General features: G+C 40.5%; 1 protein-coding gene across 1 annotated transcript in view; it reads left to right on the plus strand.

Annotated features, from left to right (window-relative positions):
- Positions 1-13,846: 13,846 nt before the first annotated feature.
- Positions 13,847-14,280, plus strand: part of mctp2a (multiple C2 domains, transmembrane 2a) — a 40,352-nt gene continuing 39,918 nt past the window's right edge. The window contains 1 exon segment of the mRNA XM_039000371.1: positions 13,847-14,162. Within this exon segment, the coding sequence (XP_038856299.1) occupies positions 13,847-14,162 (316 nt within the window).

A 14,280-nucleotide genomic window follows, 5' to 3' on the forward strand; every position in this document is an offset into this window, starting at 1 on the left:
CAGAGGGAGGGAGGGAGGGGGTAGACTTGGGGGAGAGATGGATGGGGTAGGAAAGGTCCTTATAGTTATCATTATAATATTATTATTTAACTCCATTTCATTTTGTAAGAAGGAGAATGGCAAATACAATTAAAGGACATATCTAAATGAAATACGTCTCACATGAATAAGAAGAGCATTCAAGTAGTTGGACTGATTTATGTACACAAACAGACGTTATCAGGTACTGGGTGCAATCAGATTATGTTTGCAGGAGTCCGATGTTCAAAGAAAAAGAAAATGAAACAATCTAGTTTATTGTAGTCACTGGTCTAGTCTGGCACTTACTTGTAGTTGCTGTTTTTGCTGTTGTGGTTGCAAGTTGCAAACAATCAAAAGAAATTCAGAGTGTTGCCTACTGGCTGAGGGCCCCTGCTTGTGGCGTCCACTGTTAGAGCTCAAGTTTCACAACATGATGGTGTAACCGCATACACCTTTAAGCTCATACAATGTTGACTCAATTTGTCTCTTCTATTAAGTTATTAAATCAAATCGATGTGAAATCTAATTTTAAAACAAAATCGACCTCAGAGACACTACAACATAGTTGTTTTTAATTTGAAAGAGGTAGAATTTCTCTCGTGGGGTTTGAGACAGGAAAAACTATCATGTATGGGAAGGACATGGCTCAGAGTCATGTGATTAGTTCTAAAAGAGAGGAAAAGTATATTGCAATAATAACATATTCATTTTATAATCTGATATGGGAAATTAAGATAATGGGAAATCGTCCAGTTGAACTGGTAGCATAGTAATAGTAAGAAATATTCTCATTGCTCCAACAATTCATTGGTAATGTAAGCCAAAGCTGTACTGTATGTTTATTTCTGTTATTTTGTAGCTATGTTTTCCTAGCAATTCTCTCAAAAACAATTGTTTATCTTAGCTATGTTTTTACTGTGCTCTGTTACAACCAATATGAAGACATGCAAGCCAGATCTTGAATCAATATCTAAAGCCATGAACACTTGCTGTTCTGTTTGTAAAATTCTAAATTTGAGCCAAATGTTTTCTTTTGTTATGTAAATAGCAACTTTAATATTTATCACCTTGGTGTAGCTAAGTACGTATGTATTGTACCATCACCAGATTCAAGAAAAAGGTATATTTTTGTGGATTACTGCCATGTTTACCCAGCGAGATCCTTATTAAGTAGAGTATTCACTGGTTAATATTTACTATTTTGTTAATTATACTGTGCTTTCTTAAAAATTTTGTTATTACCGTTTTAAATCAGTGGATTTATTTCCAGAGTCGTTTTTTGGGTCATTTTCCCTTTAATAGTGGTGAATGTCTGTCCCTAGGAAATTGTAATAACAGTGCTGTGAGGTTAAAGTTCCTGTATACCGTATGTTGTGAAGGAAAATCGCAATGCGAAGGATAACATGGTTCCTTCTATTGTGTTAACTATTTACCTGCAGCTGCTGGATACTCTGCCAACTTTCAAACCCAAGGTCCCATCTCAGCATTGAAAAACCGCCCATTGTGATTGTGCTTAGCTCAATCGAAAGACATGCCATTTCATGAACCATGCCAATAAACCTATTTATGGTTAATTAAATTGTCCATTGATAGATCACTCTGGTGAATTTTTTCACACTGAGTAAACTAAGTTACAAACGTTGTAAATATCATAGCCTAAATGTACATCAGTCATGATTATGTATAAAATGTATCCATTTTATAAATTGGCACAGTAAAATATCCTTTGTAAATGCCCCATCACTAGTAGGAAATGAATAATCCAGAAATCATGATGACATAAACAGGGTGTGGTACTGGTGAGGGGAAACAGCCATTTGCTGTTTCACTGTTGTATGTTTGCCTGTGTGAGCATATCAGACCATGCAGAGGCATTTAGGTCATTGTCTGTTACAGGTGGCCCTGGTTTCATTATAACCAATCCTCACAGTGGCAAAGTGTCAGAGAATTCAGCAGCTAAAACATAGTAGAGACAATGCAACTGAATTGACTTGATCTCACACTGCCGGATTGCACACATTTGTATGAGAATTGTGTTGTACAAAAGGAGTCTCTCTTTATATTTGCTATATTTTCCCTTGTGTGTTTCTTCTCCATGCCTACCTCCACCCCTTTCATCTGATCCATAGCAGTTGGCCATAAGCCAATAGTGATATATGTAGTTTACAACTCATACTCTGTCCAGATGGGACCCCAACAAAATGTGACTTAAAGGGTCCAGTCTACTATTAGATGTTATTGCAAGTCCCATATAGTCACCTCAGTACTAGAATGAAGATTTGCGGATATGATGAAGTAGGAACTATGTGCTTAGGGCCGACAGGGCCTGAGCAGATGAAAATATGACTGTTAACCTTTAGTCCTTAAGTGCCACTGTGTGAGGGAGCTTGATAGGCAGTTGCACATCAATTTGAAATCATGTAAACCTTTTTGAACACACATTGTTTTCCTCAGTCTTGATCAATTCAGAAATATTTAGAAACACAACATAACTTATTAATATCAAATTTAACATTTCAGGTTACAGAATAGCAATAATACCATTACACTATTCTTAAAAGGCAGTAGCAGTCTTTTTTTATAACTTCATCACACAATTACATGCACACTTTAGCACTTGATAGGATATCAGGGAATTTTTCTAGGTTCACTCTTTATATGCACGGTTAGAAAATAGCCTTATCCCAAAGAATTACTCATGTTATACATCAAGAAAAGCCTCACAAAGCTCCAAACGTGCACTCCTACAGCTAAAGAAGCTGACATACATTACAGTACATAGACTGGATAATCTTGCCCACCCTGCACTCCCCTGAAATCAGATTCACACAAGGAATGTATTGAGAATGTAAAGGGATAGACTTGCTCTTTTGGTCCATGTGCTGTGTAAAAACATGCACAACTATTGAATGTGAAAGAACAGGATTTAAGGAGACAACAGAACTTTGTTTGAAGTACTTTCTTCACTTTGCTTTGCAAGAGTAAGCCTACACTGCTTTGCTTTATGGCTTTTACAAAACAGAACTATGTGTTTGGTAATTGTTGTAGTTAATAGTTCACTTAAAGAAGCTGTTTGCGGTTTGGATGCTCAAACCGTTTGGCGGCACAAGCTGGACTTTGTTGCCATGAATGAAACAAACTGTTTCAAAATCAAGAGAGAATTTTAAGTTCATCTGCATTTTATTTCCCTTGAATGTGTTGTTTTATCTTCATTATACAATAAATATTCTAGTGAACTTTTTATTGAATGACTAAGATACCAAGCTAGAGATTGTTGTACACATTTGTATTCTACATTCACTAAAAGTAAAACTATTGGCTTTTACTGTGTATTTTAGGTTCTCTCACTCATCCTGTATGAAATGAAGTGAACAACTCCCTTACCTAGATTTTGTCCACCTGTGAAGTCCCAAACAATAGAGACTGTCAGCTTTATTAAACACCTAAATGTATGCTTGAACACTAACTCTATGTGCCTTCATATGGGAGTGATGGAGAGGAAAGTGTCCTAATTATTTACATGCATCATTTTATGTTCACAAAAGGTCAGCACAAGTTGGCTCTCATAATACAGAAGTGCAGGAAGTGCGTTTTCAAACCGAATAGTTCACATTGTCATTGATCTTTTTGGAAAACCTTCATGCAGACACTACAGGCTATTATACATTGAGTATACAACACCTTAAAAACACCTGCTCTTTCCATGACATAGACTGACCAGGTGACAGCTATGATTCCTTATTGATGTCACTTGTTAAATTGTTAAATCCACTTCAAGGGGAGGAGACGGGTTAAAGAAGGATTTGAGACAATTGAGAAATGGATTGTGCGTGTTTGCCATTCAGAGGGTGAATGGGCAAGACAAAATATTTAAGTGCCTTTGAACTGGGTAGGGTAGCAGGTGCCAGGCGTACTGGTTTGTGACAAGAACTGCAAACATTGTAGTCAACATGGGCCAGCATCCCTGTGGAACGCTCAACACCTTGTACAGTCCATGCCCCGACAAATTGAGGCTGTTCTGAGGGCAAAGGTGGGGGTTCAACTCAATATTAAGAAAGGTGTTCCTAATGTTTCGTATACTCACTGTACACACAGGCAGGAATGTTGAACTACAGTTGTGCAGTACCAATGCTTACTGGCAGGTGAATGTGAAAAATATTCTGGAACTCCTGCATAGCCTGACCATAATTGATACATTTATTAGCCATCATATGCTAACTTTAATACTACCAGTAAAATAGGAGGACCCTACTGTCAGGGTGTGTGAAGCATAAATAGTCAGATGGAATCAGGTGCAACATGCTGTTGTATATTTACAGGTTTTGGGCTAGAAGGTAAGCTGGATCCACAAGTATTTACAAGACATTGATGAACTCTGTCCTACGTAGACTTTCAAAATAACAAAGAATAATCGAAATAGCCAATAACTGAAACGATGACTGGCTTCTGCAGAGTGCCTCCAAACTAGGCAGATCGCCTATAACTGAACAGGTAGGCTATTTCATCAATAATATGTAATATAATATTTCTCTAAAGCCAATATACCAAATAGCCAATACATTTCACAATATCAGGATATACCCTGTAAAATCACAAGCATTCAATGGATAAAGATATTAGGAAAACACCCCACAACATAGCCCAAAGGCCGGCAGAAGGCGATATTGAGTCGTTTCATCTTACCATCCAAAGTTAATGTTAGTAACTGGCTATAGACTCATATCCCCCGTGAACTGGTTTGCAAATTCAGCATTCTCCATTCAGACTGCAAAGGCGTCGATTTCCTCCTTAATTCGATTTAATGGCGAGAAGGCAGAAGAAAACTTGGAAAATAAGCATACATTTTTATGAAACACCATTTTCCACCACAGAGTACGAGTGTATAGGCAGCTGCATAAATTCCTTTTCTACGATAAGATGAAATGACTCAATATCACCATCTGCCAGCCTTTGGGCTAGAAAGTGAGTTGGCAGCAGGTCGGTGATACAATGCAGTGGTGTAAAGTTAAGTAAAAATAGTTTAAAGTACTACTTAAGTATTTTTGGGGGGTATCTGTACTTTACTATTTATATTTTTGACAACTTTTACTTCACTACATTCCTATAGAAAATATTGTACTTTTTACTCCATACATTTTCCCTGACAACCAAAAGTAATTGTTACATTTTGAATGCTTAGCAGGACCGGAAAATTGTGAAATTCACGCACTTATCAAGAGAACACATGGTCATCCCTACTGCTTATGGTCTGGCGGATACACCAAACACAAATGCATATTTTGTAAATAATGTCTGAGTGTTGGAGTGTTCCCCTGGCTATCCGTACATTTTGTAAATGAGAAAATTATGCCGTCTGCTTTGCTTAATATATGGATTTTTACTTTTGATACTTAAGTATATTTTAGCAATTACATTTACTTTTAATAGTTAAGTATATTTAAAACCAAATACTTTTAGACTTTTGCTCAAGTAGTATTTTACTGGGTGACTTTCACTTTTACTTGAGTAACTTTCTATTAAGGTATCTATAAGTATGACAATTGGGTACTTTCCCCACCACTGATTAATAAAATAAATGTATTCACATGCCATTGTGTAATAACTGTGGGACATATCAACAGGAATATGTGCTTGTAATCGTTGGAAATATGAAACATTTTCAATCTTAAAAAACTACACACACTATATCAGGGGTACGCAACCCTGTCCTGGAGTGCCGCAGGTACTGCAGGATTTTGTTCAAACTAGGCACAACACCGGACCGACTGAGCTAATTGATTAGTTCAGTTATTGCCTAAATTCAACACACCTGGTCTTCCAGGTTGGTTAAATCAAAAACATGAAGCGCCTGCAGCACTCCAGGACCAGGGTTACCTACCCCTGCACTAAATATACTAAAGTAAAGTATGTGGACACCCCTTCAAAGTAATGGATTCAGCTATTTATGTTGTTGACAGGTGTATAACATCAAACACACCGCCATGCAATCTCCATAGACAAACATTGGTAGTAGAATGGCCTTACTGAAGAGCTCAGTGACTTTCAATGTGGCACCGTCATAGGATGCCACCTTTCCAACAAGTCAGTTCATCAAATTTCTGCCCTGCTACTTCTGCCCTGGTCAACTGTAAGTGATGTTATTGTGAAGTGGAAACGTCTAGGAGCAATAACAGCTCAGCCGCGAAGTGGTAGGCCTCACAAGCTCACAGAACAGGACCGCCGAGTGCTGAAGCGCGTAAAAATCGTCTGTCCTCGGTTGCAACACTCACTACTAAGTTCCAAACTGCTTCTGGAAGCAACATCAGCTGTCCGTCGGGAGAACTGTCCGTCGGGAGCTTCATGAAATGGGGTTCCATGGCCGAGCAGCCACACACAAGCCTAAGGTCCCAATGCGCAGTGCCAAGCGTCGACTGGAATGGTGTAAAGATTGCCACCATTGGACTCTGGAGCAAAAAAACAATAAGCCCTAAGACCTAAGTAAAGGGCTTTCCAGACAGGAAGTGGCAGCAGAGTTTCCCATTCATTCTCAATTAAGATAGGCGGAGGCGGAATTCTACCCAGACGGAGAGGTCAGCGGTGCTCAGTCAGTGGACTGCCATCAGACAATAATATGGTGTAAAAAAGGATGTCCTTTGTGAAGGTACTTAGAAATACATGCTCTTGCTTCCAGACAGGTTTGACGAATGGTGGAGAGCAACCACAGGGTCAAACAGGCCACACCAGTCCCAGGTTTCCATATAGCGATAAGAGTGTTTTAACGATGCATATTTCCCATGCATTGAAGATGATGCACTTAGCGACCGTTCTTGCTATGTTACGTTGGAGCATATGTCTATACGCCCCATTATCTGTGTATTAGAGATGTCGACGTAGATTATTTTTAGTTTTTTTATGGAATCTTTATTTAACTAGGCAAGTCAGTTAAGAACACATTCTTAATTACAATGACGGCCTACCAAAAGGCAAAAGGCCTCCTGCGGGGACGGGGGCTTGGATTAAAAATAGAATAAAAAAAATATATAAATATAGGACAAAACACACATCACGACGAGAGACAACACTACATAAAGTGAGACCTAAGACAACATAACAAGGCAGCAACACAACATAACAACAACATGGTAGCAACACAATGGTAGCGGCACAAAACATAGTACAAACATTATTGGGCACAGACAACAGCAAGAAGATAGAGACAACAATACATCACACAAAGCAGCCACAACTGTCAGTAAGTGTCCATGATTGAGTCTTTGAATGAAGAGATTGAGATAAAACTGTCCAGTTTGAGTGTTTGTTGCAGCTCATTCCAGTTGCTAGCTGCCACAAACTGAAAAGTGTATGACATGTCTCCTCTCTAACGCCCAGGAAGCTCAGATTCAAACTCCCATTCGAAAGCTCTGCAAGTGTTATGTCAAAATGCATTCGTTATTCTCCAAATATGAGGTTTTGCTGAGCAACCATCTTCATTTATTACCGTTTGGCCAGTATGTACTTCCAAAAAATGTATGAGTAAAATGTACAAGCGATCTAAAAAATGTATCTTCGGCACTTTCAATGTATTGCGCTGTTGTAGACTTCGGCCGTAAGAGTGCAGAAGGCAACTCTAATGAGTGCATTTTGTCCCCTTGAATGGACCAATGCCACTTGAAAGCGCTGTGTTACAGGCCATCTTTCATGGGCCTACTAATCTCTGTCCTCTACCAGCGTATATACCTCTAGTGCTCCACTAGTGCATGTTTTTGGGGTTCAGTGTTCTGGGCCACCTGTGCATGGTACTGGAAGAGGTCCAGTGTGCATGTGTAAAGTAACCAGGCAGGATTTTGGACTGTTTAAGATAGAGGGCAACAGGCCACCTGCAACAGGGGCTTGCCCACTCTGGGCCCCAAGTCCTCGCTTTTAACTGGTTGCCAAGCTGGGGCTTCTTTCATGTGTGCCTGAGCTCTAAGACATTGGCAAATATTGAACAAGGCTTGGTCCAGACTCAAATGCATCGGTTGTCACAGAGTCACCACTGTTATGCAGAGAAGATCAGTGTGTGAGCATCGCTAGGCCTGTTGTATTAACATCCGTGTGTGGACAAAGCTATTGTTGATTCTCAGCAAACATAAATGCTCACTTTTGATGAGCTTAGGCTTTACCATGTTGCACTGTAAACAAATGGAGATGAATGAAAGAAACAGAGCCTGGATATGTTTTCTACATTTACATTTACATTTAAGTCATTTAGCAGACGCTCTTATCCAGAGCGACTTACAAGTTGGTGCATTCACCTTATGATATCCAGTGGAACAACCACTTTACAATAGTGCATCTAACTCTTTTAAGGGGGGGGGGGGGGGGGGGGGGGTTAGAAGGATTACTTTATCCTATCCTAGGTATTCCTACAGACAAGTGATGCAGTGATTGGATGTTAGTGCTGGAGATCAGTAGTACTAGATCACAGCCATAGCCAGCATTCTTTACTCAGACTCCATGACTCAGAATCCATCTGTATCATATTGTTTGCCCAATAATAATACGTACATCAAAGCATTCCTGTGTATGTACTTTCCTTTTAATTTCTGTGGCTACAGAATGTACAAATGTTAGACATACTGTACAGTAACTCATCTTTTGGGTCCATTAGTGACCTACTGTTCCTTTGTTTTGAAGCACTTCCATAACTTGAGGATTTCCGTGTCCACACTGTAGGCCTGTTTGTTTGCTCAACAAATGATCTCTATTTATTTAAAGTGGCGAATGATCGTCATTGTGCCTTTACTTTACCTTTGTAAATGGTCTGTGAAGAATAGTAACGACTAGCCCAACAATTTACTCTTAAGGAGTGTAGGCGAGCCTACCGTTACGTCTTAAGATTGTTACGTTCCCCAATAAGAAACCCAAAATATCACTCCTCAACAGAAAAAGGTAACTAACAAATGAGCCACTGACAACCAGAAGGAAACAGGTGGGTTTTTAAAATGTGTTCCGAAAGGCATCCATGGGGGTTCCTCCTGACTGGGTGCTGGCAAAGCAACCTCGAGTAGGATCTTAAACACCATGGACGCCCACTCGCTTTGCCGGATATCAGACAAACTAAAGGAAAAGAAAACCCACAACAGGTAAGGGACTGCAAATAAAACAGGTGAGACAAGATAAAAGGCTTGGTTTCACAACTTAGAGAGAGTGCTAAACAGCAGTCGTTCAACAGCTCTCATGCCAACTAGAGCATTGGGTCTGCAGCTCTTAAATATCACCTGTTGTAACGATCGTTGTTGGAAGGATGGTCGGACCAAGATGCAGCGTGGGGTGGGTTAATCATTTTTATTTATGATAACCGGCACAAAACAAGAAAGAGTAACAAACTAAACGTACAGCTTTGTAGGGCGAAAAAGCAACAATACAAAATCAAGATCCCACAACCACAGTGGGGAAAAGGCTGCCTAAATATGATCCCCAATCAGAGACAACGATGGACAGCTGCCTCTGATTGGGAACCATACCAGGCCAACATAGAAATACAAAAACTAGAGTACCCACCCTAGTCACACCCTGACCTAACCAAAATAGAGAATAAAAAGGTTCTCTAAGGTCAGGGCGTGACAGTACCCCCCCCCCCCCCAAAGGTGCGGACTCCAGCCGCAAAACCTGACTCTATGGGGGAGGGTCCGGGTGGGCATCTAGCCTCGGTTGCGGCTCCGGTTCGGGACGTAGACCCCGCTCCGCTCCCGCTTCCGTGGAACTGGACCATGGATCGTCGCCGGAGGCTCCGGACCGTGGATCGTCGCCGAAGGCTCTGGACCGTGGATCATCGCCGGAGGAACCGTACCGTGGATCGTCGCCGGAGACTCCGGAACGTGGATCGTCGCCGAAGGCTCCGGACCGTGGATCATCGCCGGAGGAACCGTACCGTGGATCGTCGCCGGGGAATCCGGACCGTAGATCGTCGCCGGAGGCTCCGGACTGGGAACCCTCGCTGAAGGCTAGGGACTGGGAACCCTCGCAGGAGGCTCCATACTAGGAACCCTCGCAGGAGGCTCTGGACTGGGAACCCTCACTGGAGGCTCTGGACTGGGAACCCTTGCAGGAGGCTCCGGACCATGGATCATCACTGGAGGCTCCGGGCCATGGATCATCACTGGAGGCTCCGGGCCATGGATCATCACTGGAGGAACCATACCAGGCCAACATAGAAATACAAAAACTAGAGTACCCACCCTAGTCACACCCTGACCTAACCAAAATAGAGAATAAAAAGGCTCTCTAAGGTCAGGGTCTGACACCTGTGCCAGCACCGGTGAAACTAACAACTGACTAACGAGGGGCCAGGTGCAACACATCCTGACCAACGAAAATGACTCCAGTCAGTGCAAGTCCACACCCAAATATAACCAACCTCGAAATTGAAAACCAAAGCCTGTAACAATGTTATTATGTTATTTTATTATGTTATTTTCAGAGGTAGACTTGCTCTGGCAGCCAAAGCAGCCATCAAACGTGACTCGATTATCAATTGCAATATGGTTCTAGAAACATAAAGCCCTTTACTTTCATATCACTTCAAAATCATTTCACAAATGCAAAACATGCACTTCCTGTACACTAGTGGATGCTCCTCAGAGGAGGAAGAGATGACCATCCTAGTCAGTGAATTTAAGAAGAAAAATAAATAGTGAAACATTAAAAAACAAAAACAATTATGAAACTATACTAAATCTATTCACGTCACCAAAAAAACTGATTAAAACACACTGTTTTGCAATAAAGGTCTATAGTAGCTCAACAGCACTCTCTAGGTTAGCTCCATGGTGTAGCCAAAGGACAGCTATTTTCTGTCCTCTGGGTACATAAACTTCAATACAGTACCTAGGAGGCTCATGGTTCTCACTCCCTTCTATAGACTTACACAGTAATTGAGACGACTTCCGAAGGACGTCCTCCAACCCATCAGAGCTCTTGCAGCATAAACTGACATGTTGTCCATCCAATCAAAGGATCAGACAATGAATCTAGTATAATTATAAGTATAAGCTACCGCTAGCTAGCACTGCAGTGCATAAAGTGTTTTGAGTAGTTAACTCAAAGAGAGAAACACAATGGTTGAACAGTTTTGAACAAATACATTTCTTACATTTTTTGGGAGAAGCAGCAGAGATAGCTAGCTATATTTTGTTGTATTTTTTTCTTCTTCGTTTACCTTTCACTTGCTAGTGAAGCTAATTTAGTCTACTCAATAACCTGACACAAACAGAGATTAATGCTATTTTGTGTGCTCGAACAGCCGAAAGAACCCTCACCGAAGTCCAAAACTAACAAATGATTCTGAACTGTTTTGGCTCGGAAGAATGCGGATGCTTTTAGCAGTACAATCTTCACTAGCATACAGATTATGGCTAAAGAACTAGTGGAGGAATGTACATAAGCACATACCTTAAAGGTTATAGAAATCATACCTTGTGGTAAATAAGAACTCATGTGTAAGCAGTTACAACAAATTACAAATCTCTATATATATACAAATTGCTGGACATGAGGCCGCCACGTGCAAATCAATTGGCTAGCAAAAATACCAAGTCGGTGTGTTAAAGTAAAAAACGACATAACACAATATGCATTATGATAAGGTACACACACAATAGTTGAACAGTTTTGAACAAATACATTTCTTAAATTTTTTGGGAGAAGCAGCAGAGATAGCTAGCTATATTTTGTTGTATTTTTTTCTTCTTCGTTTACCTTTCACTTGCTAGTGCAGCTAATTTAGTCTACTTTGTTGCATGAACACAAACGTGTACAAAGTTATTGTAAGTAAGGAAATAACAAAGGCAATGTTGGCACCAGGGTAAAATTCCCTGCTGCTTTCAACAAGTTAGGGCAGGTTCTGCCGCAGAATATGCACATTTCTGCATATGCAGAAACAGGTGAGTGACGTAGCACCCAAAATGGCAGGGAATATTGTACGCTAACCCTAACCCTATAAAGGTGTGTAATAATTTAACCTTTTGTTTTTTGAAAACGATGCCTCCCTGGTATGAAAGATACATTCCTTATGTTTCCAAAACCGTACCACAGGAACACACAATGTGTGTTCAGACCGACTGTCGGAGCTCTTAACAAAAATTCCCCGGTAAGAAGATACCTTCATCAATATGCGCTAAAGGTAGTTTGCATCTATGAATGGGGTAAGTAAAGACATACAAGCTAGTTCACCACTTAAACCTGCTGTTGGTGGACAGGAAGCATTACCTTGTGATGAAACTCACCTGGTTGGGCCATGAACATTAAAAGGGTGGAACTGGTGTGGCCTGTTTGGCGTTGTTGTTTCTCTCCACCAATCGTCAAACCTGTCTTGAAGCAAGAGCATGTATTTATAAGTTCCTTCACAAGTGACTTCCTCATTTTCACCATACTGTTGTCTGATGACTGTCAACTCACTAGCTCTCTGGAAGATTCAAACAACATACTTGGAACATATTTATATTTCCTTTCTGTAAGGTCGTGAAGCAGCGGTGTACTGTCTAAACAGGTATGTGGATGTTTTTTCATATTTAATTATGTAATATGATGATAATTTGTTAAAGGCCCAATGCAGCCGGTTTTATATAAATATCAAATTATTTCTGAGTAACAAGTACATTCCTGTACATTTTAACATTAAAATTGTAAAAAGAAACAAAAGCAAAAAAGTATTTATCAAGCCAGAATTTTGCTAGGAGTGATCTGAGTGGGGAGGGGAAACCTGAAAACTAGCTGTTATTGGCAGAGAGGTTTGGAACTCGCTTTGTTATTGGTCTATTAACTTATTTACCGCCTGGTGATGTCACCAGGCAAGCCGAAAGTCCACCCATGCAAAACCTGCTGATTAGAAGGTCCTGTGTAGATTGTATTTTCAACCAGCAACTATCAGGAAAAGAAACTGATGAAATTGTTTCACACTTTTACAGTGTTGTTTCATGAACAGTTGTACAATAGGATACAAAAAACTGAATTTTGACTGCACTGGGCCTTTAACAATCTCTATAGGATACGCTATGAACGGCACTTCTTTGATGAGAACCCAGAAATGTGCGTACAGACTAAGCTAACATATGGAATTGTCTTAAGATGGTCATACCATGATTCTATTTGATTTTGCATTTTAGGACCCCTTTAGGTTAAAAAAAAATATATTTCAAAATTATTTGATAAAATATAGCATTTGGTCTTTACAACTATAGACCATATAAACACATTCAATAACACATTCATAAATGTCAAAAAAGACAGTTAGAAAATTAATCACAAGGAATAATGTTTTGAAGTGTCTGTCCTATATCTAGGACATATAATAAAGCCCAGGAAATATATATATATTTACACATATTTAACCCCTTATTTTTGTTGGCACAAACTATCTCCATACTTCCATTAATTTGTATGGGTTACCTTCAGACAACTCCCGTGACACTTGTGGGGGTCGTAAAGCAAAACGGAGAACACCATCGTGAGAGTCTCCCCTTTTCACAGTGTAGCCCAGACCATTCGGACAATACATATGTTTTCGTGAGAAAACGGAGTTTCCGGATGTCTCATGGTCTGACAAACATCGCTGTAGCTCAGCCATCTTCCACCACAGATGCGGAAGGCTGACAGGCGGATGCGGAGGATTGAGACACAGTCCATACAAAAAATATCTCTAGCTTAAACTGATGGATTTTGATGGGGATTTTTGTTATTATCTTACTTAGATTGACCAACGGGTGGGTCAATATACTGTCAAGGATGAACCAATAATGCTGTAATTTTATCTTGTCTTTGCAGTCTCTGTGTGAAAGGGTGTAGCCTGTCTTCTGCATCACTCAGCATGGGCCCCAAGAAGAAAACTGTCTGGGAGAACCTGCGTGAGAAGACCAAGACCCAGTTTAACAACATAAAGAAGAAGACATCCCCGGGGAAGCTGGAGAAGAAAAAGCACAAGCCCCTGCATTATAGACGCAGTATGTCAGTGCCGGACCTGAGGTTTGTTCAGGAAGCTGAATCCTCTGCAGTAGAAAGTGCATTCTCCACAGCCTCGGACGCCATCTTATTTGGCAGCACCTCAGGTTCAAGTGATAACGCCTCTTTTATCTCAGTCCCTCTATTCATGGACAGGCTGACTGCAACTGATGCAGGCCCCTCAGGTAGAAAGACTGTGTATGATTTGGCTTTCAAAGATAACATGAATGTGTCTGTTTCTAGAATGAGTGCACCTGTGGAGACACAAACTCTCTATGATGAATCAGAAGAGGAGGACATGGC

Source organism: Salvelinus namaycush, chromosome 9 (genome assembly GCF_016432855.1).
Source record: "Salvelinus namaycush isolate Seneca chromosome 9, SaNama_1.0, whole genome shotgun sequence".
NCBI lineage: Eukaryota > Metazoa > Chordata > Actinopteri > Salmoniformes > Salmonidae > Salvelinus > Salvelinus namaycush.